General features: G+C 56.4%; 2 protein-coding genes across 5 annotated transcripts in view; one reads left to right on the forward strand and one right to left on the reverse strand.

Moving 5' to 3' along the window:
* Positions 1-5: 5 nt before the first annotated feature.
* Positions 6-19,348, forward strand: OBSL1 (obscurin like 1). Its single transcript, XM_025043272.1, has 21 exons — positions 6-522; positions 1,983-2,252; positions 2,337-2,588; positions 2,754-3,056; positions 3,224-3,520; positions 4,663-4,935; positions 6,122-6,394; positions 7,074-7,346; positions 10,412-10,684; positions 11,474-11,749; positions 11,824-12,111; positions 12,297-12,572; positions 13,194-13,463; positions 13,621-13,893; positions 14,912-15,178; positions 16,311-16,423; positions 16,967-17,123; positions 17,293-17,454; positions 17,778-17,882; positions 18,198-18,467; positions 18,969-19,348. Exons 1-21 carry the CDS (start codon positions 6-8, stop codon positions 19,028-19,030), a joined length of 5,250 nt encoding a protein of 1,749 aa, XP_024899040.1. The 3' UTR covers positions 19,031-19,348.
* Positions 19,349-19,459: 111 nt separating this feature from the next.
* TMEM198 (transmembrane protein 198) overlaps positions 19,460-26,323 on the reverse strand; it is an 8,254-nt gene continuing 1,390 nt past the window's right edge. Inside the window, exons 1-6 of one of the 4 annotated variants that reach the window (XM_025043270.1) lie at positions 25,900-26,213; positions 25,536-25,765; positions 25,016-25,220; positions 21,919-22,494; positions 20,702-20,904; positions 19,460-20,323 (exon numbers count right to left, since the gene is read on the reverse strand). In XM_025043270.1, coding sequence (XP_024899038.1) covers positions 20,186-20,323; positions 20,702-20,904; positions 21,919-22,494; positions 25,016-25,181 — 1,083 coding nt within the window. In that variant the 5' untranslated portion in view covers positions 25,182-25,220; positions 25,536-25,765; positions 25,900-26,213 and the 3' untranslated portion in view covers positions 19,460-20,185. Of the gene's footprint in view, positions 20,324-20,701; positions 20,905-21,918; positions 22,495-25,015; positions 25,766-25,878; positions 26,214-26,323 lie in introns of those variants that run through there. The other 3 variants (XM_015585388.2, XM_025043269.1, XM_025043271.1) reach the window with 3 other exon arrangements.

The following is a 26,323-nucleotide window of genomic DNA, read 5'->3' on the forward strand; positions in this document are numbered from 1 at the left end:
ACGGGATGGCCCTGGACGAAGTGTGGGACAGCAGCCACTTCGTGCTCGAGCCGGGCCGCGCCGAGGGCGGCGGGGGCGCGAGCCTGGCACTGCGCATCCTGGCGGCGCGGCTGCCCGACTCCGGCGTCTACGTGTGCCACGCCCGCAACGCGCATGGCCACGCGCAGGCCGGCGCGCTGCTCCAGGTGCACCAGCCCCGCGAGAGCCCGCCCCAGGACCCCGACGAGGCCCCCAAGCCTGTGGTGGAGCCGGTCAAGTGCGCGCCCAAGACCTTCTGGGTGAACGAGGGCAAGCACGCCAAGTTCCGCTGCTACGTGATGGGCAAACCCGAGCCTGAGATCGAATGGCACTGGGAGGGCCGCCCTCTGCTCCCCGACCGCCGCCGCCTCATGTACCGCGACCGCGACGGCGGCTTCGTGCTCAAGGTGCTCTACTGCCAGGCCAAGGACCGCGGGCTCTATGTGTGCGCCGCTCGCAACTCAGCGGGCCAGACGCTCAGCGCCGTGCAGCTGCACGTTAAAGGTACGGTGGCGCCCCCTCCCAGGCCCTCCGAACTCCAGCCCCGCTCGGCCCCTGAGCTGCACGGAAGACGGTGGGGAGAGGGGAGGAGGAGCATTAAGGTCCCATTTCCTGCCTGCCTACCTCCTCCCAGGGATTCGGGTTTAGTAGGTCTCCAGGGTACCCAGGAACTTCTTAGCAAACTCCGCGAGTGATTCTGAGACATGTGGTGGCAAGCCTCCCTTTAAGGAGAGCTTGATGGACGAACAGAGAGGGGCCTAGAACTCTTCTAGTCCAGTGGTTTTCAACCTTTGTTATTTTACTTCCCCTCCCCCAATGGAAACGCTATCTGGGCCCCCAATATATAAGAAAGAGAAAAGCATCATTTTATGGCTGTAAATGTCTAAGTCCAGATTTATAAAGCCAGTCAATGAGAACAAGGGAGTTTTATTGAATACACGCATTGTAAGTGGAAGCTGCCTTCCTCATCGAGTCTGTGGGATAGGCCGAGGCAGGCATCACGTTGAGAAACTCTTAATTCACACCAAAGGTAAACTTGAGGGATAAAACCACCCTGCGATTTTCGACTATTCTTTCATTAGACTGCACTTCCCGAGTTTGCAAGAAGAGGAAGGTGAAGGAGAGAAAATTTATATTTCAAAGTCGAGTCACCAACAATATCTAATAAATGCTCATAAACAGAGAACAAGGGGGAAGCACCCCAAACTCACACTGAAAGTTAAAGCTCTTCGTAATAGGAATTCATCACAACTCGCAGAGTTATATCTTTACTGGTTGTTGCCCAGCTTTTTCCCTCGGAGGCAAAAAAGTTGGCAAATCTCCTGAGCCTGGCCTGGCACACATTCAAGCATGTGGCACCTGTGCCACAGTGGTGGCCTCATGGGAATGGTGATATGCATACTCTGTCCAGGCGGACAACACTCTAACTCCAGCAAGAGGAAAATGCCCTGTGGGAAGTCAGACCTTCCCAGACCTACATGACAAATGTGCTTTTCCAGCAGCCCAGGTGAACCCACGAGTCATTTCCAGCACCGCGCTTTCTTTTTGTGAATTGCAGTTTTGAAAATGCTTATATAGTTTTAAAAGGAAATGCAACTCAGACCCTTGCAGAATTTGTGCAGTGCTTCTGAGGGGTCCCAAGGAATGGTTTGAAAAATCACTGATGTAGTCCAAGCCCTTCTATCCCTTTACCTACTTTATAGATAAGGAAACTGAGGCCCAGGATCACTAAAATGGCCTAGCTCAAGGTGATGTGGCTAGTGAGTGTCAGGGTCAGATGAGAATTTAGGCCATCTGGCTTCGCTTCTGGAGGTTTTTCTCTGATTCCACAGTGAATACTGGCTCCGGGAGAAAAGCAAACGGCGTGAGCTCATCTGGATTTAGGCAGTTGACGATGCCAGGAGAAGTCTTTCTCCAGGTCTGACCCTCTCCAGAGCCTTCTCTGATCTTTCCCCTTTCCATAGAGCCCCGTCTCCGCTTCTCAAGGCCCCTGCAGGACGTGGAGGGCCGGGAGCATGGGATTGCCGTGCTGGAGTGCAAAGTACCCAACTCCCGCATCCCTACGGCCTGGTTCCGGGAGGACCAACGGCTGCTGCCCTGCCGAAAGTATGAACAGATCGAGGAGGGCACCGTCAGGCGCCTCATCATCCACAGGCTGAAAGCAGATGACGATGGCGTCTACCTGTGCGAGATGCGGGGCCGGGTGCGCACTGTGGCCAACGTGACAGTCAAAGGTCAGCTGGCCAGCAGGGGAAGGCCAAGGCTGAGGCAGGCAGGTGCCCCAACCCCAGGCTGATGGACTCTCATTCGCATCTCAGGGCCCATTGTGAAGCGGCTGCCCCGGAAGCTGGATGTCCTAGAGGGCGAGAACGCAGTGCTGCTGGTAGAGACACAAGAGGCTGGAGTCGAGGGGCACTGGAGCCGTGATGGGGAGGACCTGCCAACCACGTGCCAGAGCAGCTCCGGCCACATGCATGCCCTGGTCCTTCCGGGTGTCACCCGAGAAGATGCTGGCGAGGTCACCTTTAGCCTGGGCAACTCCCGTACCACCACTCTTCTCAGAGTCAAATGTGAGGGCAAGAAAGCCCTTGGGCAGACTCTGCTAGGTCTAGACAGGAGGGCCAGGGCAGGAGGGTGACCAGATGCCAGAGTGTGGGTTGGCAAAGTGGACTTAAGGCGGGAGGGCAATGGGAGGCTGGAGCAGGGCTCGAATACAAACTCCGTTTTTGCCTCAGGTGTCAAGCACAATCCCCCGGGACCCCCGGTGTTGGCAGAGATGTTCAAGGGACACAAGAACACAGTCCTGCTGACCTGGAAGCCTCCTGAGCCAGCTCCTGAGACCCCCTTTATCTATCGGCTAGAGCGGCAGGAAGTGGGCTCAGAAGACTGGATCCAGTGCTTTAGCATTGAGAAAGCTGGAGCCGTGGAAGTGCCGGGAGACTGTGTGCCCTCTGAGGGCGACTACCGCTTCCGCGTCTGCACGGTCAGCGAACACGGCCGCAGTCCCCACGTTGTGTTCCATGGGTCTGCTCACCTTGGTGAGTCGGCCCCGCCAGACCCGGTCTGTGGGTGGCTCTGTCCCAAGTCGCACCCCCTCCTCCCTTTTGCAGTCCTTAGTCTCTGTCCTCTTAAATGCCTTCCACGGTGAACCTCTGCCCTCTGCCACCACTGTGGTTCTGATGGTTGTGCTCTGTCCTCATCTCAGTGCCCACAGCTCGCTTGGTGGCAGGTCTGGAGGATGTGCAGGTATATGATGGGGAAGATGCCGTCTTCTCCCTCGATCTCTCCACCATCATCCAGGGCACCTGGTTCCTTAACGGGGAGGAGCTCAAGAGTACTGAGCCAGAAGGCCAGGTGGAGCCTGGGGCCCTGCGGTACCGTGTGGAGCACAAGGGCCTACAGCACAGACTCATCCTTCAAGGCGTCAAGCACCAGGACAGCGGGGCCCTGGTTGGCTTTAGCTGCCCAGGTGTGCAGGACTCAGCAGCCCTCACCATCCAAGGTTGGTGCTGGGTGGGATCAGGGTGGGCACACAGGGCCAAGACACAAATCCTGCTGGAAATATAAAGCAGATGCTGTTCCTACTTCTCGTATCTGGTCCAAGAGAGTAAAGAACATCCATGTTGGGCTCAGATAGAGGATTCAGTGGACCAGAAGGCCAGTTTCACCCTACATGCATCGTACATGGGACCCTTTGTTAATTCGTCAGCATCATATCCACATTCTCCAGAGTGCTTTGTGGTTTATGGAATTCTGTTGCATTTGTCATTTCAGAGACACAGACCCTGGCCCCTAGCTCCCTGCCCTGTTATATAATCACTAATATTGTCGTAGTTATTTCCTGTTTGCTAGTCACAGTTCTAATCACTTTATATATATTAATTAACACAGTGTTCTCAATAGCCCTATAAGGTAGGTCCTATGTCATCCTATTTTACAGATGGGGAAACTGAAGCACAGAGCTTAAGTAACCTGTCTAAAGAAAGTCACAGAGCTAATGAGTGGTGGTACTGGAGTATGAACCTAGGCAGTCTGGCTCCAGAATCACATTCTGTCACCTGTGGAGACAGGGAGAGACAGGGTGCCTGAAAAGGACAGTTCTTGGTGGAGGTCTGAAAGTTTAGGGAGCATGCTGGGATTTGCCATCTCATAATCACTGGAGATTATTAGGCCAATCAAGGAATTCCTCGGCGCCCAAGCACAGAGTCTTGAGGCGGTCAGCTGACGGCATCACAGGAAGAGGGCAAAGTAAGACGTAATCAGCAGCCAGAGCAGTATTTCCAAAATGCAATCTGAATCACTGACATTAGAGTCACCTGGAGGGTCGGGTCGTAATGCAGATTCCCAGGCCCTTATACAGCTGGGGAGGGGCTGTCGAGGATCTGCATTTTGAGCAGGCTCCCTAGGAATTTTTATGCACACTGAAACCACTGCTCTTCGGAGCTGGCGTGTAAGCCCAAACCAAATTTTTAAAACTCAAAACAAACAAACAAACAAAAAACCTCCAACAAATGCGTGGGCAGCAGTTGTCTGGACTGATGTTCCCACCCCGCTGCACTGAGCACATTCACCAGAGGGAGAGGGGTGCTTCTCCCAGACAGAGCACCCTGCCTACTGCGTGTGACCACACTTCTCCCCACACAGAGAGCCCAGTGCACATCCTGAACCCCCAGGACAAGGTGTCATTGACCTTCACGACCTCGGAGCAGGTGGTACTGACATGTGAGCTCTCCAGGGTGGACTTCCCAGCGAGCTGGTACAAAGATGGGCAGAAGGTGGACGAGAGTGAGTCGCTGGTGGTGAAGATGGATGGGCGCAAACACTGCCTGGTCCTGCCTGCGGCTGAAGTCCGAGACAGCGGCGAGTTTGAGTGCAGGACAGAAGGGGTCTCAGCCTTCTTCAGTGTCACTATCCAAGGTCAGGAACCATGGCAACCTAGGCTCTTCCAGTTAAGGCTGACTCTGGGGGCCATGCAAGTCCTCCCTCCTGGTCTGCTTGCTTGAGGGAGGTCTGTTCCAGGGAGATCCTGGTGGGCCAGGGAACGTGTTTTCAGATCACTCCGCACTGGCTTCTTAATCCTCGCATGCAGCAACACCTTCAAACACTGGCCCACTGCAAACTCTCTGGTAAATCCAACTAAGGGAAGGCGAGTGGGAGCTAACATTTATTGAACATCTACTCGCTAAGTACTATGCCAGATGCTTCAGATATACACTTTGATTTAATCTTCACAACTAGATGAGGGGCAGTATATCTCCAGTTCACAGATTAAGAAACTGAGGCTCAGAGAGGTTATGTAACTTGCCATTTGTCACACAGCCAGCAAACACTCGAGCTGGGTTCACACCCAGGACTGTGCTTATCCCACTGCCCCAGGCGGCCAGAGTCAAAGGGAAGCATTAAATGCAGTGGTCCAGTGGTTCTCAGAAGCCAGTCCTTGTTCTGGCTGCTTCAGAACTCCTGAGGAAATTTGTTATAAGTGCATATGCCCAGGTCCCCCAGACCATCAGAGTCAATCCACAGGACAGGGCTTAGGGATCCACTCTGGGAAGGCCGCTTGGGGACCACTGACCCAGCTCATCTCACTTTAAGTGGAAATCCTGTTTCAACGCCATTGCCAGAATGTTCTCTAGCCCCTGCCTGAATGCACCCAGTGACAGGAAGCTCACTGCCTGTAGGAAGCAGCTTTCCCACTATGGCACCCCTAAGTCATTCCCACCTTCTTCCCCACCTGGGACCAGTGCCCCAGAGGCTTCTTTGTAAAAGCAGCAAGCCTGGCCTTGATGTGGCCTGTGACAGTTGACTTCCTCTCTGCCTAGACGAAGGCTCTCTGTGTCTCCCTCCCTCCCTCCATATCCCAACCTAGTGACCTCTGATCCTCTGGGGACTTACCAAACACTCCGATGCCACATGATCTCCTGTCATGCCCCACCTGCCACACCCACAGTATCCCATGCCATTACCCCGGAGCCCCCTGCTCGGCATGGCCTTAACCCTCCCAATGTCCTCTAGAGAGGAGACTACGTCCTGGGCAAGTGGCCAGAGTGGACACATGTCTCCTGCGGGGGGTTATCTCTGTGACCCTTCCTTTGCTCCTCCTCAGACCCCCCAGTGCACATCCTGAATCCCCAGGAGCATGTGTTCGTGCATGCCATAACCTCTGAGTGTGTCATGCTGACCTGTGAGGTGGATCGAGAGGATGCCCCTGTGCAGTGGTACAAGGATGGACAGGAGGTGGAGGCGAGTGACTTCGTGGTGCTGGAGAACGAAGGACCCCATCACCACCTGGTGCTGCCCGCTGCCCAGCCCCCCGATGGGGGCGAGTTTCAGTGTGTCGCTGGAGACGAGCGTGCCTGCTTCACCGTCACCATCACAGGTGGGGGTCCAGTCAGGCCCGTGGGACAGGAGAAGGCACCTTCTGCCCCTGTTTGGGAAGCTGTCACACTCTAACTTCTGGGCCATTATTTACAGCCCCTGCCTTCCTCCCCCAACTGATCACATACCCCCCTTTATCCCCGACCCATGGTCTGCACCCCGAGGCTCAGTCACTGCAGGAAACACATTGTCAATAAAGCACTGGTCATAGCTACACAAGTCACAGGGAAGCCCTGCCTTCTCCATTCTCCTGGAGACCCCTGCCAAGGGGAGCTTGAGGGGAGGCAGTGCTACCAAAGGGCAGGGTCTGGAGGTGGACACTGGAGGGGTCAGAAGATCTGAGGCCTGCGGGAGACCCCAGCTCCATCTGGGCACCCAGCCCTCCTCTCCCCAGTTTTACCCTTCATACTGTCCCAACCTAGAAAATGTAGAATGTTCTGCAGCCGAGGCTGACACCGTGGCCCCCACCATGCCACCGTGGCCCTGATGTGTTTGGTGACTGGTTTTGTCTCCAGCCGTGACTGATTCTCTGAGCAGCTATGAGCCACAATCCAAGGAAGGGCCCTCTGATTCAATATGTGGCACATTTTCCAGGAGTAGGGCAGGCGTGGATCAGGCAGAGCAGCAGGGCCCATTGGTCTCAGCCCCTGATGCCTGGCCACGCCATCCCTGTCCTCCAGATGTCTCCTCGTGGATCGTGTACCCCAGTGGCAAGGTCTACGTGGCAGCCGTGCGCCTAGAGCGCGTGGTGCTGACCTGCGAGCTATGCCGGCCCTGGGCCGAGGTGCGCTGGACCAAGGATGGTGAAGAGGTGGCAGAGAGTCCGGCCCTGCTCCTGCAGAAGGAAGACACCATCCGCCGCCTGGTGCTGCCCGCTGTCCAGCTCGAGGACTCCGGCGAGTACTTGTGTGAAATCGATGACGAGTCAGCTTCCTTCACCGTCACTGTCACAGGTGTGGGCCTACCCGAGCTGCCCGGGGTCACCAGAGAACAGTCCTGAGCCCTTGGAGAAGATGGCCACATAGCCCCTAGCTAGCACACTGGGGAGGAGGGAGGTGGGGCTATGGGTGCATGTGCCAGGGCTCTCTGCCCGGAAGAGCTTGGGGCCCCTATGTGAGTGAGCAGGCTCCTCCCCGGCACCCAAGGCCAGGAATAGCTATTCTCCACCAGCTCATTTACTGAGCACGTTCATGTGCCAGGAGGGTAACGGACATGCAATGCAGACCTGGCCCCTGTTCTCAGAGAGCTGCCAGTCTAGCTGGGGCAGCCGCTGTTAACCAGGGGTCACAAATGGGCAACCCCCAGGGCCTCATGCAGCCCACAGACGTGTTTTGTTTGGCCTGCAGAGTCTTACCAAAATCAGGACAGTTCAAATAACAATCCGGAGTTATGCGTCCTCTTGAAAAAGCCGAAGACCCGGCGGCTCTGGTCTCGCTTCCCCCCATGGCGACGAACAGCTGGCGCTGAGTAGCAGCCGACCCCATAATACGGGGCTCACATTCCTATCCCACCCTCCCCACCCTTCCTTTCTGCTTCTCCCCAGACCTCTTCAGCCATTGACCTTACCTACCTGGCCCCTGTGGGCATTTGTGTTTGCGACCCCTATGTTAAATCAATAAACATGCAAATAAATGCACAGTGACACTTCATGACAAGTACTATGAGGGACAAGGGCAGAGGGCTCAGGAGAACAAAGCAGGAGTGTCAGGGAGGGCCTCGCAGAAAGTCACCATGCCACCCTGAGCTGGGCTCCAGATGCAGACAGACATACCTGCCTCCCTCCTGGAGCACAGCCTGGCAGGAAGACCAGACACTGTAGAGCAGCGGTCCCCAACCTTTTTGGCACCAGGGACCGGTGCTCCTATGAGAATCTAATGCCTGATGATCTGAGGTGGAGCTGAGGCGGTGATACTGGTGCTGGGAGCGGCTGCGAATACAGATGAAGCTTCGCTCACTGGCCTGCCGATCACCTCTTGCTGTGCAGCCTGATTCCTAACAGGACATGGACCGGTACCCGTCTGTGGCCCTGGGATTGGGAACCCCTGCTGTACAGGGTCTTAAGCGTATGGGCTGTTAAGTGTCATGATAAAGCACAGTGAGAGCCCAAGGCTGGGGGGCTACCTAACCTGGCTGGCAGGCAGTAAGTACCTTCAAAACAGATACTTGGAGCAGAAGTTGTTAGCTGAGCGGGGGTCAGGGTTTGGACTGAGTTTGGGGGAGAATATTCAAAGCGGGAAAAGCACAGGACATCTACGGAAGTGATGGTCATTCAGTGCTGGAAGTTTTGGGACTGCAGCCCATAGTACCATTCCCAGTGTGCAGGTGTGGGGGGTGGAGGTTTCGGGGTGTCGTAGGGCCTAAGAAGTTTTGAGTGGCACAGAAGAACCCCACTGTCTGCATTGGAGCAACCACCTTGCTGCTGGCACGGGCTTATTGCCCCCTCCCCTTCCCTGCCCTAGGAATAATGCCTTGGCTTAGGCCAAGCTGCTTAGGGCCCCTCTCTCCCTGCACCCTAAATAGTACAACCTGGCACACACAAGCCCACGAAGTCAAAGAGACCTTTTTGCACATGTTTTGGCCTGTAGTGAGTCCCTTCAGGCTCTCACACCCCAAGCCCTGGCCAGAAATCATGGCCGCAGCTGCACACATGCCAGCCCACATTTGACCTCACAAAACACCAGATTCTTCACAAGGAGGTTCACACACCACCACCTTGGCTGTAGGCCGGGGAGAATCAAGTCTAATGACAGGCTGAGGTCTCACAGCTGTGCAGGCACCCCAGCCGCATCGCTCCACCCTGTCCTCACCCCACTGCCCCCATGCCCTTCCCCACCCCTCAGACAGCCACACTCTGCAATTGACTAGCTTTCTGGGCCCTAGAGAATCAGCCTGCATCCTCTAGACTCTCAGAACAAGCCCAGGTAGGGAGGTGGATTGCAGAGGCAGAGGGGACTGAGTGTGTGCGAGCAGCATGTGGGCCCAAGCTTACGCCTCTGCAAAAAGAGATGGGGAAGCTAGCAGTTCCCCAGCCCAGCCACAAGGGGGCCGAATGCTAAAGGAGCACTAAAGTATCCTGGAGACAAGATTCTAGGAGAACCCCCAGGGTGCGTGGTCATGTGGGCAGGCTCTGGCTCAGTGCAACGTCTTAGTCTTCTCCCACAATGACATAGTTTTCTCTCTGTGGAGGAGTAACCACTTCCGAGCAGTTGGAGACAAACTCCCGGAATCAGCCAGCGTTTAGTGTCCCTGGGGAACTCTCAGACAGGTGTTGGCAACTCTTATGCACAGATGCAAAAATCATTACTGAGTTCCTGCAAACCTTGGCTCAGAATCCCTATCACTGCTTGCAGAATCTGAGCCCCCCTTTAACAGATGGTAGCTCCTCCTCCTGCTCTGGAGTAGGTGTAGCCAGCTGTGACCCTAAGGAAGTTGCTTAATCACTCTGTGCCTCAGTTTCCTCACCTGGAAAACAGGAATAAAACAATGCCGACTTTTCTAGGAGGCTTAAATGTGTAAAGTGCTTAGGACTGTTCCTGGAATTTGGGGAAGTGGTATATAAGTATTTGCTATTACAAATCCACTGTCCCTTATCCACAATTCTGAAAGCCAAAAATCTCTGATAATCAAAAGTTTGGTATTCAAAGTCATTTTAGGAAACCTGAGCTTAACTGCCGTAAATCTATTGGTACTCTTTAACTATCTTGCTTAGGGTGAACACATCTCTATGTTACACTGAAGAATTGTTAATGTGATTGATTATGGGGGTTGCCCTAGTGGGGGCCAGGGGAGCTGGATACGTGACGTGTGATAAATGCACCATTTCTGGAATCCGAAGCATTCTGGATTTTGTCGCACCGCTGGCCGCAGGGATTTCAGAGAACAGATTGTAGACCTATGAGTCCTTGTTGTTATCCTCATTACTCTTATTATTGTGGGTGACAGGGACTTCATGCTGCCAGATGGCTGCAGAGAGGCTGATGGTAAGTTTGTGACAGCTGTGGTTGCCTCCACTCTGCAGAGCCCCCGGTGCGCATCATATACCCCCGTGATGAGGTGACCTTGATCGCCGTGAGCTTGGAGTGTGTGGTGCTAATGTGTGAGCTGTCGAGGGAGGATGCCCCAGTGCGCTGGTACAAGGATGGGCTGGAGGTGGAGGAGAGCGAGGCTCTGGTGCTGGAGAGTGACGGGCCCCGCCGCCGCTTGGTGCTGCCCGCTGCCCAGCCCGAGGATGGGGGCGAGTTTGTGTGCGATGCCGGAGATGACTCAGCCTTCTTCACTGTCACTGTCACAGGTGGGCAGTCTCTACAGCACTCTGGAAAGCTAAAGAGGCAGGAGGTTGAGGGACAGATATCCAAACCTCCCATTTCCTATGTCTTAGGGGGCCCCTACTGGCCCACACAGCCTTCCCCTTCTCTAGCCTCCTCTCCTCCCTCAGCCCCCTTATTCTCAGCCATCAGAGAGCCCTGGCTGGCCCAAATCGGGTCAGGACAGTGACTAGGGGCCTGGTGGAGAGAGTCCAGCAATTAGCAGTACTCATTCATTCATTTATTCAACAAATACTTGTTGAGCAGCTGCTGTGTGCTCTGCACTGTTCTACGCTGACAGGTGCAGTAGTGAACCAGTAAGAGAAAACCTCCTGTCTTCATGGAGCTTGCATTCTAATGAAGGTGGACAGATAACGAATAAGTGAAATAGATGCTTTATCAGGTGGTATAAGGGCATCAGAGGCAAAGCTGGGATGGGGTAGGAAATGGGGGCAGAGTAAAAGGAGGTGCATTGGGGTCAGACAGATCTGGGCTACCTCTTTTTGTCCATGTGACCTTGAACAAGTAAGTCACTTTCCTCTAAAGAGGCCTCAGGTCCTCATCTGTAAAGTGAAGCCAGCGGGTGGACTCCTCTAGGGAGTGTCAGGAGTGGGGAGAAAGGAGCCGCAATGTGCTTAGCACAGCGCCTGGCACACAGTAAGTGCCCAGTAATTGTAGCTGGTACCTCTCCCGAGAGCTGCGCTGTGAAGGGGAAGGGCCGAGAAGCCAGCAGGTGAGACTGAGCCTACACGCCCCTCTCTCTGTCCACCCACCAGCCCCACCAGAGAGGATTGTGCGCCCGGCAGCCCGTTCCCTAGACCTGCAGTTTGGGGCCCCAGGGCGAGTGGAGCTGCGCTGCGAGGTGGCCCCTGCTGGCTCCCAGGTACGCTGGTACAAAGATGGGCTGGAGGTAGAAGCATCGGATGCCCTGCAGCTGGGTGCTGAGGGGCCCACTCGCACCCTGACCCTGCCCCACGCCCAGCCCGAGGATGCTGGGGAATATGTGTGTGAGACCCATGATGAAGCTGTCACCTTCAATGTCAGCCTGGCTGGTGGGTGCTCCTGGCAAGCCTGGGTGGGGGAGGTGAGAACAAGCCTGAGCTGATCTTCTCCTCTCTCTGTCCAGAGCCCCCAGTCCAGTTCCTTGCCCCAGAGGCAGCCCCCGGGCCACTCTGTGTGGCCCCCGGGGAGCCGGTGGTGCTGAGCTGTGAACTGTCGCGGGCTGGTGCCCCTGTCTTCTGGAGCCACAATGAGAGGCCGGTGCAGGAGGGCAAGGGCTTGGAGCTGCGCACGGAGGGCCCCCGCCGCATTCTCTGCATCCAGGCCGCAGAGCCAGCCCATGCAGGCCTCTACACCTGTCAGTGCGGTGTGGCCCCGGGAGCCCCCAGCTTCAGCTTCACTGTCCAAGTGGCTGGTGAGTACAGCCTGGGCAGGAAGCCTGAGAGTTGCACCCCAAACCCATGAGTTTCCCTGCTTCTCAAGCACGCCTGTCCATTCCTTGTCCCACCTCTCAATACCTTTCCCCGTCTTGCCTCCCACTGCCCTCCTTATAGCCCTAGAGCCGCTTCCTCCCAGTGACCCCCGGCTCTGCCCCCACAGAGTCCCCCGTGCGGGTGGTGGCCCCCGAGGTGGCCCAGACGAGGGTTTGCAGCACCCCAGGTGGGGACCTAGAGCTGGTGGTGCACCTCTCCGGGCCGGGGGCCACTGTGCGCTGGTACAAGGATGGGGAGCGACTGGTGAGCCTGGGGCGGGTGCAGCTGGAGCAGGCCGGGGCGAGGCAGGTGCTGCGGGTGCGGGGGGCACGGAGCAGGGACGCTGGGGAGTACCTGTGCGACGCACCCCAGGACAGCCGCATCTTCCTCGTCAGTGTGGAAGGTAACAGTGCACCCCTCACACCCTTTGGCCCCTGGCCCCCCAAGGTCCATACCCCCCACACCATTCTGGAGCCCCCTAATTCTACACCCCATCTGGCTGCCTCTGGCTCCAACCAATTCATGTACAACTGTTCCTTGGATGGGGCCTCAGGTCCTCCTTGTCCTGGAACCCTCGAATAAGAGGAGGCATAGCATAGTGGTTAAAAGCAGGGCCTCCAGAGTGACCCGCCCAAGTTCCAATCTGCATTCTGCTTCCCAATAGTTGTGTGACACTGGCAAGTAGCTAAACCTCTCTGAGCCCCAGCTCTGAAGTGTGGGGATAGTGCTTATCTTACAGGGCTATTGTGACAGTTAAATGAGATAAATAGGGTCCATAATAAATGATTTGTTATTATTAGGGAGTCAGAGAGGTGGGGTGCCAGGCCAGGATTTAGAGAAGCTGGCCAAGAGTGGCAGAGAGTTGGCATCTAACCCTTTGAGACACCCCTATGGCTGACATACAGTAGGCCTCCTAACAGGTCTGTTAAATAACTGGGAGTGGGGGCCTCTACCCTCTGAGGGGATGAATGGGAGGGATGAGGAGAGACCCAGCCGACCTCACTGCCTGACCGCCTCCCACCAGAACCACCACTGGTGAAGCTGGTCTCAGAGCTGACACCACTAACTGTCCATGAGGGCGATGATGCCACATTCCGGTGTGAAGTCTCCCCTCCAGACGCCGATGTCACCTGGCTGCGCAATGGGGCCGTTGTCACTCCAGGGCCCCAGCTAGAGATGGCCCAGAATGGCTCAAGCCGGACATTGACTGTACGAGGGTGCCAGCTCAAGGATGCGGGAACCGTGACTGCCCGAGCAGGGGGCACGGCCACAAGTGCCCGGCTCCACGTTCGAGGTTTGGTCCTGATGGGGAAGAAACAGTCTTGTTCCCTGTATCTAGTCTCCCAGTCCCAGCTCTAGCAGCCTTACCCTTGTGTCCAAGGACAGACTTGTGAGAAGGAGCAGGGGGTCAGCCTCCAGGCTCCATGACAACCGTCTCCCTTCCTCCCCAGAAATGGAGTTGCTATTCCTTCGGCGGCTGCAGGATATGCGGGTGGAAGAAGGCCAGGACGTGTGCCTCGAAGTGGAGACAGGCCGAGTGGGTGCGGCAGGGGCCGTGCGCTGGGTGAGAGGTGGGGAGCCCCTACCCCACGACTCTCGCCTGTCCATGGCCCAGGATGGCCATGTCTACCGTCTCTTCATCCACGGCGTCGTACTGGCTGACCAGGGCACCTACGGCTGTGAGAGCCACCACGATCGAACCTTGGCCAGGCTCAGTGTAAGGCGTGAGTGCCCCATGCTCTCCTAACATATTGCCTGCCCCATGGCACAGCCTTTCTGAGCTGGCCCAGGGCCCCCTCAGACACCCACCCAAGTGCCTCTCACTGGTGAGGCAAGTCAGTCCTGGATGACCTCCAGGAGTGTGACCTGAAGCAGCCTACGCAAAGCAGAACTTTTCTTTGTCTAATGTTGTCTATTCACTCAGAAGTCCATGTGGATTTTGCATTCCATTTCATATGTCCAAGTTGGCTTTGCTATAAACATAAATATTATACTCCAGAAAGACTTATAGTGTTTATCCTTTAGTCATACGCCCCAGGATACATGGGCCCATTTCAGAAGCAGAGATAGCTGGCAAATAGCACTCCCACCCCCACGCTGGAGCCCTCCATTAACTGCGTGACCTCATGCAAATTATTTAACCTCTCTAAGCCAAATCTTCTTAAAAATGGGACTGATCCTTACTTCAAGCGTCTTTGGGAACATTAAGATAACATGAAAAATGCCCACACAGAGCTGGGTAAATGGTTCTTGCTGGCGTTACATATTCTCTTCTAATTTATTTCATTCATCTAATCATAATAAACCCGTGTGTCTCAATGCTATTTACCTTGTACAATTGGGGAAACTAAGGCCCAGAGAGGTCAAGCAGTTTGTGAAAAGTCACACAGCTCACAAACTGTATGGCAGAGCTAGGGTCCGATGCTGGTATGTCTGACTCCAAATCCTGTGTTCCTTCCAATGTCACAGCATCCCCCACCCAGACTCCTCAGTTCTCTAACCAGACCTCACTCCTTCATGTGTCCCCTCTTCTAACCCCAATAACCGCTTCTCTCCCCCCAAATCTGGTAAGCTGTGCTCCCTTCTTCCTGCACCCTGGTTCTGAGTTTTGTTTAATAGGTCCTTACGAGGTCGGGTGTTAGGGGTGGTGCACGTAGGGCCAAGAGATGCATGAGCCCACCTAAACCTGTGCTCAGAGTTGGAAGCCTCATCCTTCCTCTCTCCCCCATCTCCCTCCACCAGCAAGGCAGCTAAGGGTGCTGCAGCCTCTGAAGGATGTGACCATCATCGAGGGGGGCAGCGCCACCTTCCAACTGGAGCTGTCCCAGGATGGCGTGACTGGGGAATGGGCCCGGGGTGGAGTCCGGCTGCACCCAGGGCCCCAGTGCCACATTCATGCAGAGGGCCACACTCACCACCTGGTACTCAGTGGCTTGGGCCTGGCTGACTCAGGCTGCGTCTCCTTCACTACGGACTCCCTGCGCTGTGCAGCCAGACTCACTGTGAGAGGTGCGGTCTCTAGGACCACTGCCCACCTGCTGACCAGCCTGGGTGTGACTCTACTGATCCCACTACCTGTGTGGCCCCCACTGACCATGCCTGTCCCAGTGTGCCCCTCGCTGACCTCTCTGCCAGCATGTGAGTTCCCTGAATGTTTGGCCCCGTGTGGCCCCAGTGGCTGTCCTACCTAAGCGTGGCTCCACTGACCCTCCCTCCAGTCCCTGTGAACCACTGACTGTTCCACTGTGAGCATGCCTATGCCAGCGTGGTCCCCATTGTCTGCCTGCCTGACCATGGCCCCACTGACCACTCTGAGTGTGGCCTCACTGACCATACCTGCCTGTTGTGTCCTTCTCTGCCTTCCCGAGTGTGCTCTTCTGACCACCCAAGTCCCAATGATCCACTGTTTGTGCCTAAGTCCCTGTGAACCACTGACTATTCCACTGTGAGCATGCCTATGCCAGCGTGGTCCCCGTTGTCTGCCTGCCTGACCATGGCCCCACTGACCATTCTGAGTGTGGCCTCACTGACCATGCCTGCCTGTTGTGTCCTTCTCTGCCTGCCCGAGTGTGCTCTTCTGACCACCCAAGTCCCAATGATCCACTGTTTGTGCCTAAGGGTGACTCCACTAGCAACTTTGCTTCAGTGTCCCCCATTTTTGCTTCTAGCCTAGTGTATTCCCCACTGACAACACCTGCTTAGAGCCCCCCTCATTGCTCCTCTGAATCCACTGTGTCCCCCACTGTCCAGTGTCTCCTGTTCATTCTAGCCAAGTGTGGCATCCACTGGCCATGCCTGTCTGTGGGTGACTCCACTGGCATCTCTGCTTCGGTTCCCCACCATGCCCCTCCAGCACCAGCATGTCCCCCACTGACCACCTTAAAGGGTTACTGCCAGCTGGCTACTCCTGCCCCATTGACCCCTGTAACCCCACTGTGTCCTCCACTGGCCAGCATCCCCCACTGACCATTCATCCCAGCACATCCCCCACTCACTAGTGGCTTCCACTAATCACCTTGTCAGAACGTGTCCACCACTGACACCTTGTGCCCATGTGTGTTCTCCCTGTCCCTGTAAGCTGGGTCCCCATCCTGCCCTGAGCCCTGCTCTCTCTGCACTGTCCTCCTTTTCCCACTCCCAGAGGCCCCAGTGACCATTGTGCAAGGGCCACAGGACCTTGAGGTGACCGAGGGCGACACAGCTACGTTCGAATGCGAGCTTTCTCAGGCCTTGGCTGATGTCACCTGGGAGAAGGTCAGAGCCCAGCCCCATCCCAGACCACCTTGGCACCGTAATAATAATAACAAAACAACTAATACTCACTGAGCAGATGTTCCTGGCACTGTACTCAGATTTACATTTAATCCTTTAATCATTACAGCAACCCTTTGAGGTAAATCTTGTTATCTCAGTGTTAGCTATAAGGAGACTGAGGCTCTATGGGGTGAGAATTGCCCAGGGACAGACAAAAGGGGTAGGGCCCATATTTGAATCCAGGTTTGCCTAATTCCAGAATCCAAGCTCATGGCCAGTGCTATGGGTACATGAATCTGGGCTTCCCACTCCTGTGGCGCCCCTTCTCAGCCTTAACATCCCTAAAGGGTGACATCTTCCCAGTGAGGCTCTTGGCACAGCCCGCAGGCACAGGACGGCCCGACCCCAGCTGGGAGACACAGCCAAGCATCACCGCGCCTAGAAATCGCTTGACATCAACAGAGGGCGCCGCCGCCTCCGTGGGCTGCGGTCGCCGGTGCCCAGCCGAATTCATCCCAACTCTTTGCCACTCCCGCCCCTTAGGATGGGCGCCGGCTCATCCCCAGCCCTCGGCTCAGGCTCCAGGCCCTCGGCACGCGGCGCCTTCTCCAGCTGCGGCGCTGCAGCCCCTTGGACTCCGGGAACTACAGCTGCGCGGTGGGGCCTGCTCGTGCCGGACCCGTCCGCCTGACAGTGCGCGGTGGGTACGGGGCACTACTGCGGGGGGACATTGATGCGAACTCGGGGACTGCAGACCCGCCTTCCCCACGGACCGACTCCGGAGCTTGTTGGGAGAGGGGAGAGGTGTGGGCGTGGTCTGCTGCCTCCGCTCCGCCCCGCCCCGCCTCACGCCCCCGACTCCGCCCCAGAGCGCGTGGTGTCTGTGCTCTCCGAGCTCCGGTCGGTGCGCGCCCGCGAGGGCGACAGCGCCACGTTCGAGTGCACCGTGTCAGAGGTCGAGATCACCGGGAGCTGGAAGCTCGGAGGCCGCCCACTGAGACCTGGAGGCCGCGTCCGCATCCGACAGGAAGGTCTGGCAGACCGCATCCACTCTGGCTCCTTGCTGCCCCGCCCCCGGCCCACGGAGACCCCACCCCACTAAGATAGGCCCCGCCTCCTACTAGAATGGGCCCGCCCCACGACCCAACGAGCCTCTTCCCTGTTTTTCCGCGGCCCCCAGTGCTGAGCCCTCGGTCCTGGCCCGCTCCTCTTCCACCTTCGCATCCCAGTTCCGTTCACCCCAGCGCATTTATCGAGTCCGAACCGACCCAGGGACCTACTCTGGCCCTACCTTCATCCCCGAATCCTCCCCAGAGGAAGCTCTGGCCTCGCTAGCGCACCCGCCCCCCCTCAGGGAAGAAACATATTCTGGTGCTGAGCGAACTGCGCACGGAGGAAGCCGGCGAGGTTCACTTCCAGGCAGGACCCGCCCAGTCCGTGGCTGAGCTGGAGGTGGAGGGTGAGCAACTGCGGGGGGAACCCCAGGAGTGGGCATCACATCCCTGGGACTGGCAGGCTGGCGGCTTGGTCCTAGGAACGCTGCCTCCCCCACCTCCTTTCCTCAAGGGGCTCTCCTGGGGCAGGTCACAGAGGGCAGTGGATTTCCTGAGGAGACGGGGAGGAGGAGACTTTGGGTTGGGGGTACGGAGGAACGGGCTGGTGGCATAGAGATCTGAGACCAGGAGTCGAGGCTGCAAGGGCAGGGAAGATGCATTTCTCCTCCTGGGGGCCCTGCGTGTCCCTATTAACTTAAGCCCTCGTTCTCCACCCCTAGCACTGCCTCTGCAGATGTGCCGCCGCCCCCCTCGCGAGAAGACGGTCCTAGTCGGCCGCCGGGCCGTGCTGGAGGTGACTGTGTCCCGCTCGGGGGACCACGTGTGCTGGTTGCGGGAGGGGGTCAAGCTGTGTCCGGGAGACAAGTACGAGCTGCGCAGCCATGGCTCCACCCACAGCCTGGTCATCCATGACGTGCGACCTGAGGACCAGGGCACCTATTGCTGCCAGGCCGGCCAGGACAGCGCGCACACGCGGCTGCTGGTAGAGGGTGAGTGAAGCCTACTGGGCAGAGGTTAGAGTGGCAGGCGGGCTGGCCAGGCAGGAAGGGTCGCCTAGGAGCAGGTGGGTGGGCTGAGACACACCTACCCCAAGGTTTTCCAGGACAAAAGATAGCAAGTTGGTTCTGGGATGTGTTGAAGGTAGGGAGTAGGGAGGCTGGAGATGTCACCCAGGCTGAGGAGAGGAGAGAGCTGTGTTCTCAACAGGAACCACTTGGTTTAGGGCAGCTGTTGCCACCTTTCTACACCCCTTCCTGTCCCAGCTTCTCTCACTCCCTCCTGCCTCTGGACCATGTTTGTCTCTCCTGAATGCCCCGGTTGTACCCGAGTTCCTCTCCTTCTCAACTACTGGCTCCTGGTCTGTGCTCCCCAACTACTCCTCACTCCCCTTCTGCCCTCTGCCCAGCTGGCTTCTGCTCATCTCATGAGTTCAACATTAGCCTGGGCAGAGGGCTCCAGAGCTCGTCTCATTTCTTTCCTCTTCCATATAGGAGATGCCCCACCTTCCACTCGAATTTCTGAGTTCCTTTTAGATGCCTTGCTCCACTCCTAACCGACTCCCACTTTCCCACTCCCCCGGATAGCCCCAACAAAAGCCCAGAAAGGGTGGGGCAGAGGGTGAGGGCCCTGCTTCTGTGTGGGTACCCAGGCTCTGCCAGGGGAGGAAGGTGGTACCCATTCCCTCCCCAGCCCCACGCGAAGTCATTCCTCTGCAGGTAGCTAGGAGGATCGAACCAGGCCAGGCGGGTGCCCTCGGACAGCTTGGAAGGCTCGTGTCTTTACCCTGGGCAGGGGCGGGGGAACAGGGGAACCAGAGATGTTGGGAGACAATAAAAGCGATGCAGCCCCTTTCCCTGGCTCTCTGTGTGACGTAGGAAGGCAGAACTTGCCTGGAGCCCCTGTGTAGTGAGTGACACAGGAGACCAAGAGCAACAGTGCTTCTAACTTGGCCCATGGACGTGCCAGCCACTGAAGACCACCATTCCTGGCAGAAGCCACTAGTTTGGCACATTTATAAAAGATGTAAAACAGGGTGGGGTGGGGGGAGACAGAAGCATGAGGTGTCCAGGATGGCATGACAGACAGCAGACATGCACCATGCATTTAAGTCCACTGCCCCCTGCTCCCCACCCCAACCCACCCCAGAACAGCACCCCTAACCCCATCCTCTGCCACTGCCCTCAGGCTGGTGGCTTTGCAGAGGACAGGGGACCAGGGTGAGGGGTGCTGCAGTTTGCCCCATGGACAAGGACAAGAAGCCTTAGATGAGTCTGGTTGAGAGGCAGAGCGATGGGGGAAGAAGGCAGACCTCCTCCACTTAGACATGCAGGAGAGCGGCCCATGGAACCCCAGCTGTGGGGGAGGAGGTGGGGCCAACCTTGCAGAAGCCCTACCAATCAGAAATCTAAGGCAAGTGTCCCATTGTCCCTTCTAAGCCCACCCTTCCACGCACACACACACACAGGTGACACACTCACAACCCTGAGCACACCCCACATCCCTCAGGAGCCCCTTGGGAGCTTGGGAGGGGGCTTTCTCTCAGGCCAGGCTTAGCCTGAGACAGGTCCTCCCTTCTAGCAGCCAGGCCAGTCTTCTCCAAGGTGGGGGAAGAACACCCACAGGCAGACTGGGTGGTGCCCCAGAAGGCCTCCCCAAGCTGACAGAGCTGTTGACTGCAGAGCCCGGGCAGGCGGGAGCAGCTATACTGCTATACCCGCACAGGGGGCCCTGAGCAGGCTGTCAGTGGTCCCTGGGACCCATATTCATAGTCCGTGTCTGTGGGTGAGGCCATGAAGGAGCTCAGTGAGCTCCCTGTCTGCCGATCCCGGAAGCTCTGGATATAGCTCTGTGGGAGAGTAAACACAGGTGTGAGTATGGCTGCAGACCCCTGCCCTGAGAGCCACCTCAGGCAAACATTCTCTCCCTGCACCCTCACAAGCCTGAGCCATCCCAGATTGATGAAGGCCCAGGACCTCACCGCACCACAGTCCACAGCGCTGAAACCCTACCCTGTACCATCCCTCATTAAAATTAATCCTCAGACGCCTTTCCCCCATCCCAGACCTGGGTCCAACAGGCTCCTGATGCAAAGGTTACAAAGTGTGGACAAGCAATAGATCTTCTAGACAGTGACCAGACCCTGGGGAAGGCCCAGTCCTGACCTGGACAGACTCTACAACATTCGCTTCTCCGAATTTGGACTGGAGGGGCTCAGGGTGCTCACCGGGGAGAGGACATCTCCATTGAAGCGTTTGATGGGCACCGGCCTGCGCCGATAAGCAGGGTCAGGGGGCCTAGGCCTCGGAGGAGCCCGGGGGCCTCTGGAGGGAGCCCGAGGGGGCCTCTTCTTGCGCCGCTTCTCCTTGCGCTCTTCCTGCTGCCGAATCCGCATCAACTGCACACGCCGTCGCTGCCGGCTGATGACCACTGTGACGGGTCGGGCAGAGAAGGGTCTCAGAGGCCCACGTGCCTCATCTCCTCCTTTCCTACCTAGGGGCTCCAGGCTTCCGGATTCCCCTTGTCTATAACCTCCCCCTTTTCTTTCCTGGTCTCACACCTCCCAAATGGGATTTCCGTTGTTCTTTACCTCCAAAGGTCTTTATGGAAGATTCCTAGACTTCCAAAGTGTCCTCTCCCCAGCTATTATCCTTCTCCCAACCCTGAGCCCTAGGTGACTTGCCGAGACCAGCCTCTGTCATCTCTCTACCGGACAACCACAGCTGCCTCCTCACTGGTTCCCCTTCTACACTTGCCTTCCCCAGGGCTCTCTACACTCAGCGGCCAAAATGAGCATTCCAAATGCTAAATTAGATCATATCCTCCCTGCTTTAAATGTCTAACAGTATCTCATTGCCCTTCTAATAAAATCCAGAGTTCTCATCGTGGCTCGGAGGGCATCCCTCAGCCACCACACTCCAGCCCCACTTCCTCAACAAGCCAAGCCCATTCCTTTTCAGGCCCCTGCCCTTGCTACTCCCTCTTCCCTAGCTCTTTGCCTGGCTGGCCCCTGATCCTTCAGCACTCTGCTTAAATGTCACCACTTCCACGTGGCCTTCCTTGAGCACCCTGTCTCTAATAGGCTCTATAGGTCACTCTTTCATATTACCCTACATCTCTCTTTCATGTCACTCCACATAACTGGAATTATCTTTGCATGTCTATTATCTGTCTTCGCCAACCCAAATGCAACCCTATAAGGGTAGAGACCTTTTCTGTTTGTCTCTGCTGTATCCCCGGTGTCTGGAGTGGGCTCCGCACAGAGCTGCCGCTCCATACATTGTTGTGGAATGAATGGTGCCACTGAGACCCTATCTTCCCACACACCCCGAGTGAGTCACCTCTCTAACCCTGGTGTGTACAGCTTCTTCTCCCACTCCCCAATCACTCAGCCCCTTCCCCACATCAATTCTCTCATGCCCACCCTGGCTTGTACCATCTCACCTTCCGTGTGGGAGTCCCCCTCAGCTGTCACCCGCCACTGCACCAAAACGCCCATCAGGCTGAGCAGGGGCCAAAGTGCCAACAGGGCCCAGCTCCGCCAGCAGAGGGGGGGCACGGGGGCGGCTCGCAGCCGCTCCATCGCATAGCGTCCCAGCAGCAGCAGCTCAGCAAAGTAGTCAGCGGCGGTGGCAATGAGCGCGGCACCAGTCACGGCGGTGGCCAGGGTGGTGAGTGGGCGGGGCCAGCGCAGCGTGAGCAGGGCACAGAGCAGGCCGCCCCCCAGCAGCAGCCCCAGTGGGCCCCACACGGAGGCCGGCTGATAGTAGGGTGCAGAGCCCAGCAGGGCGGCAGCGGCGAGCAGCAGTCCCAGCAGCAGCCCCACCAGGAAGAGGCCCACGCTGCGCACCAGCATGGCCACCAGCCCGCAGAGCAAACCGATGCCCAGAGCGATGCCCGCACTCGCCCCGGCACTCAGCTGCGTCTCCAACACCCTCTCTCGGTAGCACAGCAGGAAGATGACCACCGAGCCAAACAGCAACCCAGTGAGGAAGAGCACTGCCTTGAAGCAGCGGTAACCTGGAGGGGAACAGGGGCTAGTGAGGGGCCAAAGTGAGGTCACTGAGCTAGAGGCAAAAGGTTAGAGGGGTCAGGGACATGAAATTACAGGGGAACCAGAGGCAGGACACTAAAATCAGAGATTTGAGGGTCTTTGGGGTGCTGAAGGAACCAGCGATGGGGCCAAGGTAGGTCAGAGAGATAGGTCATTGGGAGTTATTTGGAAAATAGACAGTCATTGAGATGAGTATTGGGTCTTTGAGGGTCAGAGGAGTCAGAGGTAGGTCACTAGAGTCGAGAATGAATCAGTGATAGGGTCACTGGGGTCTTTGGGATCATAGGGATCAGAGAGATAGGTCACTTGGGCCATAAGGGGATCAGCGGTAGAGTCATTGGGGTCTGTGGGGAAGGATTGTTCAAAGACATGAGGTATTTGGAAATCGGAAAGAATTTGAGAGATGAAAGCCTCATAGATTCAGAAAGATGGGGTCTTGGGAATGAGGGTTAAGGGCTTCAGAGACATGACACCATTAAAGGTTACAAAGAGAAGGGGGAAGCAGGGTTGTTAGGGACTGGTTCCAGGACATGAGGTCTTTGCAGGTCAGGGGGAATGACAGACGTGGAATCATTGAGAGTATTAAATCATTCAGAGAGAGGGTAATATTGAGGCCAGAGAAATGGGATTACTGAGAACATGGTGGGGGAGGGACCATAAGGCAATGGGATCCTAGGGATCAGAGAGTTGGAGAAATGGAGTCAGAGGGATGAAAGGTGAAGAGATAACTGGGGGTCGGGCAGGGGTCACTAGGGTTTACAAAGGGTCATGGGGAGTCAAAAAGGAAGTGAAATAGCAGTTGTGGAGTTTCAGGAAAATGGAGGTTATAGGGCCTTTGGACCCATTAAGGGTACCTGGAAGAGTGAGGGACTTGTAGATCCTGAACAGTTGGGAAGATGGAGATCAAGGGGTCAGGAAGAGCCAAAGAGAAAGGTCAAAGAGGAGATTCAGTTCTAGGACTGAGGGGAAGCATCAGAATCCAGGAGGTTCTGGGGCTAGAAAGAGGAGTAGAGGATACACAAGGGCTCAGAGTCTAAGAGACAGGGAGTAAGGACATCCAAGGGGGAGGGTGCCAGACAAGCCCAGGAGAGGGAATGTCAGGATGCACTGAGCAAATGCAGAGGGAGTGGATGTGGATAGGGGAGGGAGAGAGGTGACATAGATTCCATGGAGGCCCAGAATGTGTCCTGAACCCTGAGAGGGGCACTTCTTCTTGCCCACTCTGCAATTGTTCAGCCAAGAGTTTGGGGGTGGAAGGAAAGGACCATCTGGCTTCCATTCCTGCCTACTGCCCAGCCATTCTAGGAGGAGGTGTAGAGGCATCAGAGCACAAGTCTCACCCCACCTCTCCTCAGCATAGAACTCAGATATCCCAGCTTCCTTTGCATTTCTTCTAGTTGCTTATAATACTCCTTCTGGAGGCTTTTGTTGAGCCCCCCACCCATAGAGCTCCCTTCTCTGAAGTTCTGTATCTCTTGCTGTAGAATCACTGGACACTTATTCCACTAGACCATATGGTACCTTTCTGCAAATTAGAAAAAGATGTGCCTTCTTCTAGGCAAAGCAGCCTTGTGCCAAGGGCTGGAGTTTGGCAAGTGGAGCATGTGCTGGATTTCAGGTCCCACTTGCCCATTCATCTGAACTCCCACATGTAGTATCCATCCTGTTCAACTGTTCCCAGGGGCCCTAATTACTGGAGCCTGCCTTGCAGGTGACATCCATGTGTGTGACTATCATCTAGCCTACTCTACAGCTGACCCTTGAACAATACAAATTTGAACTTTGTGAATCACTTATACACAGATTTCTTTTTCAGTAAATATACAGTCATCCCTCTGTATCCCCGGGTTTCACATCCATGGATTCAAACAACTGCATATCAAAAACAGTATTTTGGTTCTATGGTTGGGAATCTGCAAATGCCAAGGGTGAACAAGTTATATGTGGATTTTTAACTGCACCCTAAACCCCGGTGTTGTTCAAGGGTCAACTGTAACATGTATCACAGGTGTGAATGTTCCAGAAATCTGTTCCCCATCTATGCCCTGTGGTGAGGGACCAGGTTTAATCACAGTGCTGGATATTTTCAGTGCCTACCTAGCACAGTGACTGAAACACATCTTCACCACAATAGCTATTATTTACTGCGTCCCTACTAATTATCACAATAACCCCGTGTGAGGTAAATATCATTGTTCCCACTCTTCAGATAAGAAAACAAGCTCAGGCAGGTTATTGTGCCCAAGGCATCACAATTAGTAAGGTACAGAACCAGGTTCAAATTGAAGCATGCCTAATTCAAAAACCTGTGTTCTCTAGGCTCTAGAGTCTAAATGGTCTACGAAAACGTGGCATGAAAGAAAAAAATAAAGAAAAGATAGTTATTTGTGGTGGTGGTGAAGTTCTGGAGAAGATTTGAGGTGCCTCAGAAAAATAACTTAGGGAAACAATGGGGAGCCCAGGTGAGGGATGAGATGGGGGTCTCACCGAAGAAGCAGTAGACGACTCCAAACAGGCAGCACATGATGCAGACGAGGGCTGGCAGTGCCTGGTACCTGCGCTCCAGGGGCTGTTCACAGGGTGCACCCCAGAAGACATCATCTGGCTCAGGGGGCAGCAGCTGAAACCGCAGTGTCGCCACAGTGCCGGGCATAGTGCTGGCAATGGAAGGGAGTCACCCTCCCAGGTCAGCCTGACAGAGAGGAAGTTGGAGTCAAGGAGGAGTCCTGGGTCTCCACCAGGATGAGGGAAGAATGGGAGTGAGAGAACTAGGCAAGGACACAGTGGACAAAGGAGTGGTGCCCACATCAGGGAGCTTCGGGAGCATCCCTAAAGTGGAGGGGAGCAAAAGACAAAGGAAACAAAAGTGCTTGGCTAGAGGGGGCCAGGACGAAGAAGTTAAAAGGGGAACTGGGTTGGGGGGAGATGAGGGCAGTGTGCTGCCGGTGAGGAGGCAGCCAGGAGACTCGTCTGTGGGCGGTTAAATCTGGGATTGCCCGAAATCTACCTGGGCTAAAGGCGACCTGAGCTTCCGAACGAAAGAGGTTATGCAGGGGCCGGAGGGGCCGGGGTTGCGGGGCAGCAGAGGCCTCAGCTGACTGGAGTCCGAGAAGTCCGACGTGCGGGGAAGAGGGCTGCTGGGCCGGAGGGACCTGTCTCTTCGTGGCGGCGTCGCCGCTCCGCCTCCAACACCAGCTGGCACTCCAGTCCCGCGGCGTCCGGGGACTCGGGCTGGGCCTGGGGAAGGGAAAGGAGCAGGAGCAGGAGCTCGGGCTGCCCCAGAGCAGCGGCCCCATGCCCTGATGCCGCCCGCGGCCTTTGGTGCTGATGGACAGCTCCGGTCTCAGCACCTGACGTCACTCAGGACGCACCATCCAGGCAGGGGCGGGCTGCTTCTGACGTCACCCGGGACGCACCAACCACGCCGGGGGGAGGTAGGGGACTCCGCCCCCGGCGTCGTCTTCTCCCCCACTGAGGAGGGGGCACTTCCGGGGGTCCTTCCCTTTAACCTCCCCCTTCTCCTCCCTCTCCGGTAGCTGGAGCTCGAGACCCCACCCCGGGGGCGGGGCCCTCTCAGTGACACGTCGGACAGCGGTGGCAGCGGCAGAGGCTCCAACGCCGAGAGCGGGGACCCCGAGCGGTCCGGAGCGGTCCAGAGCGGCGGCCGGAAGGGAATTGGAGAGCGGCGCAGGGGATTCGGGTCCGGCCGCGGGCTCTGCTCGGCGGGGAGCGAGCGGGCTCGCTAGCTTGGCCCGGGCCCTCCGGATCCGCCCCCTCCCCGGTCCCGCCCCCTCC

This window comes from Pteropus alecto, unplaced genomic scaffold, assembly GCF_000325575.1.
Source record: "Pteropus alecto unplaced genomic scaffold, ASM32557v1 scaffold110, whole genome shotgun sequence".
NCBI classification, from domain to species: Eukaryota; Metazoa; Chordata; class Mammalia; order Chiroptera; family Pteropodidae; genus Pteropus; species Pteropus alecto.

Excerpts from the sequence above, each read along its gene's own strand:
- OBSL1 (XM_025043272.1), top strand. The coding sequence starts at position 6 with ATGGCCCTGGACGAAGTGTGGGACAGCAGCCACTTCGTGCTCGAGCCG. Across the intron at positions 10,685-11,473 it reads CTTCACTGTCACTGTCACAG|CCCCACCAGAGAGGATTGTG; the intron begins GTGGGCAGTCTC and ends TCCACCCACCAG. Across the intron at positions 13,464-13,620 it reads TGCCCGGCTCCACGTTCGAG|AAATGGAGTTGCTATTCCTT; the intron begins GTTTGGTCCTGA and ends CTTCCTCCCCAG.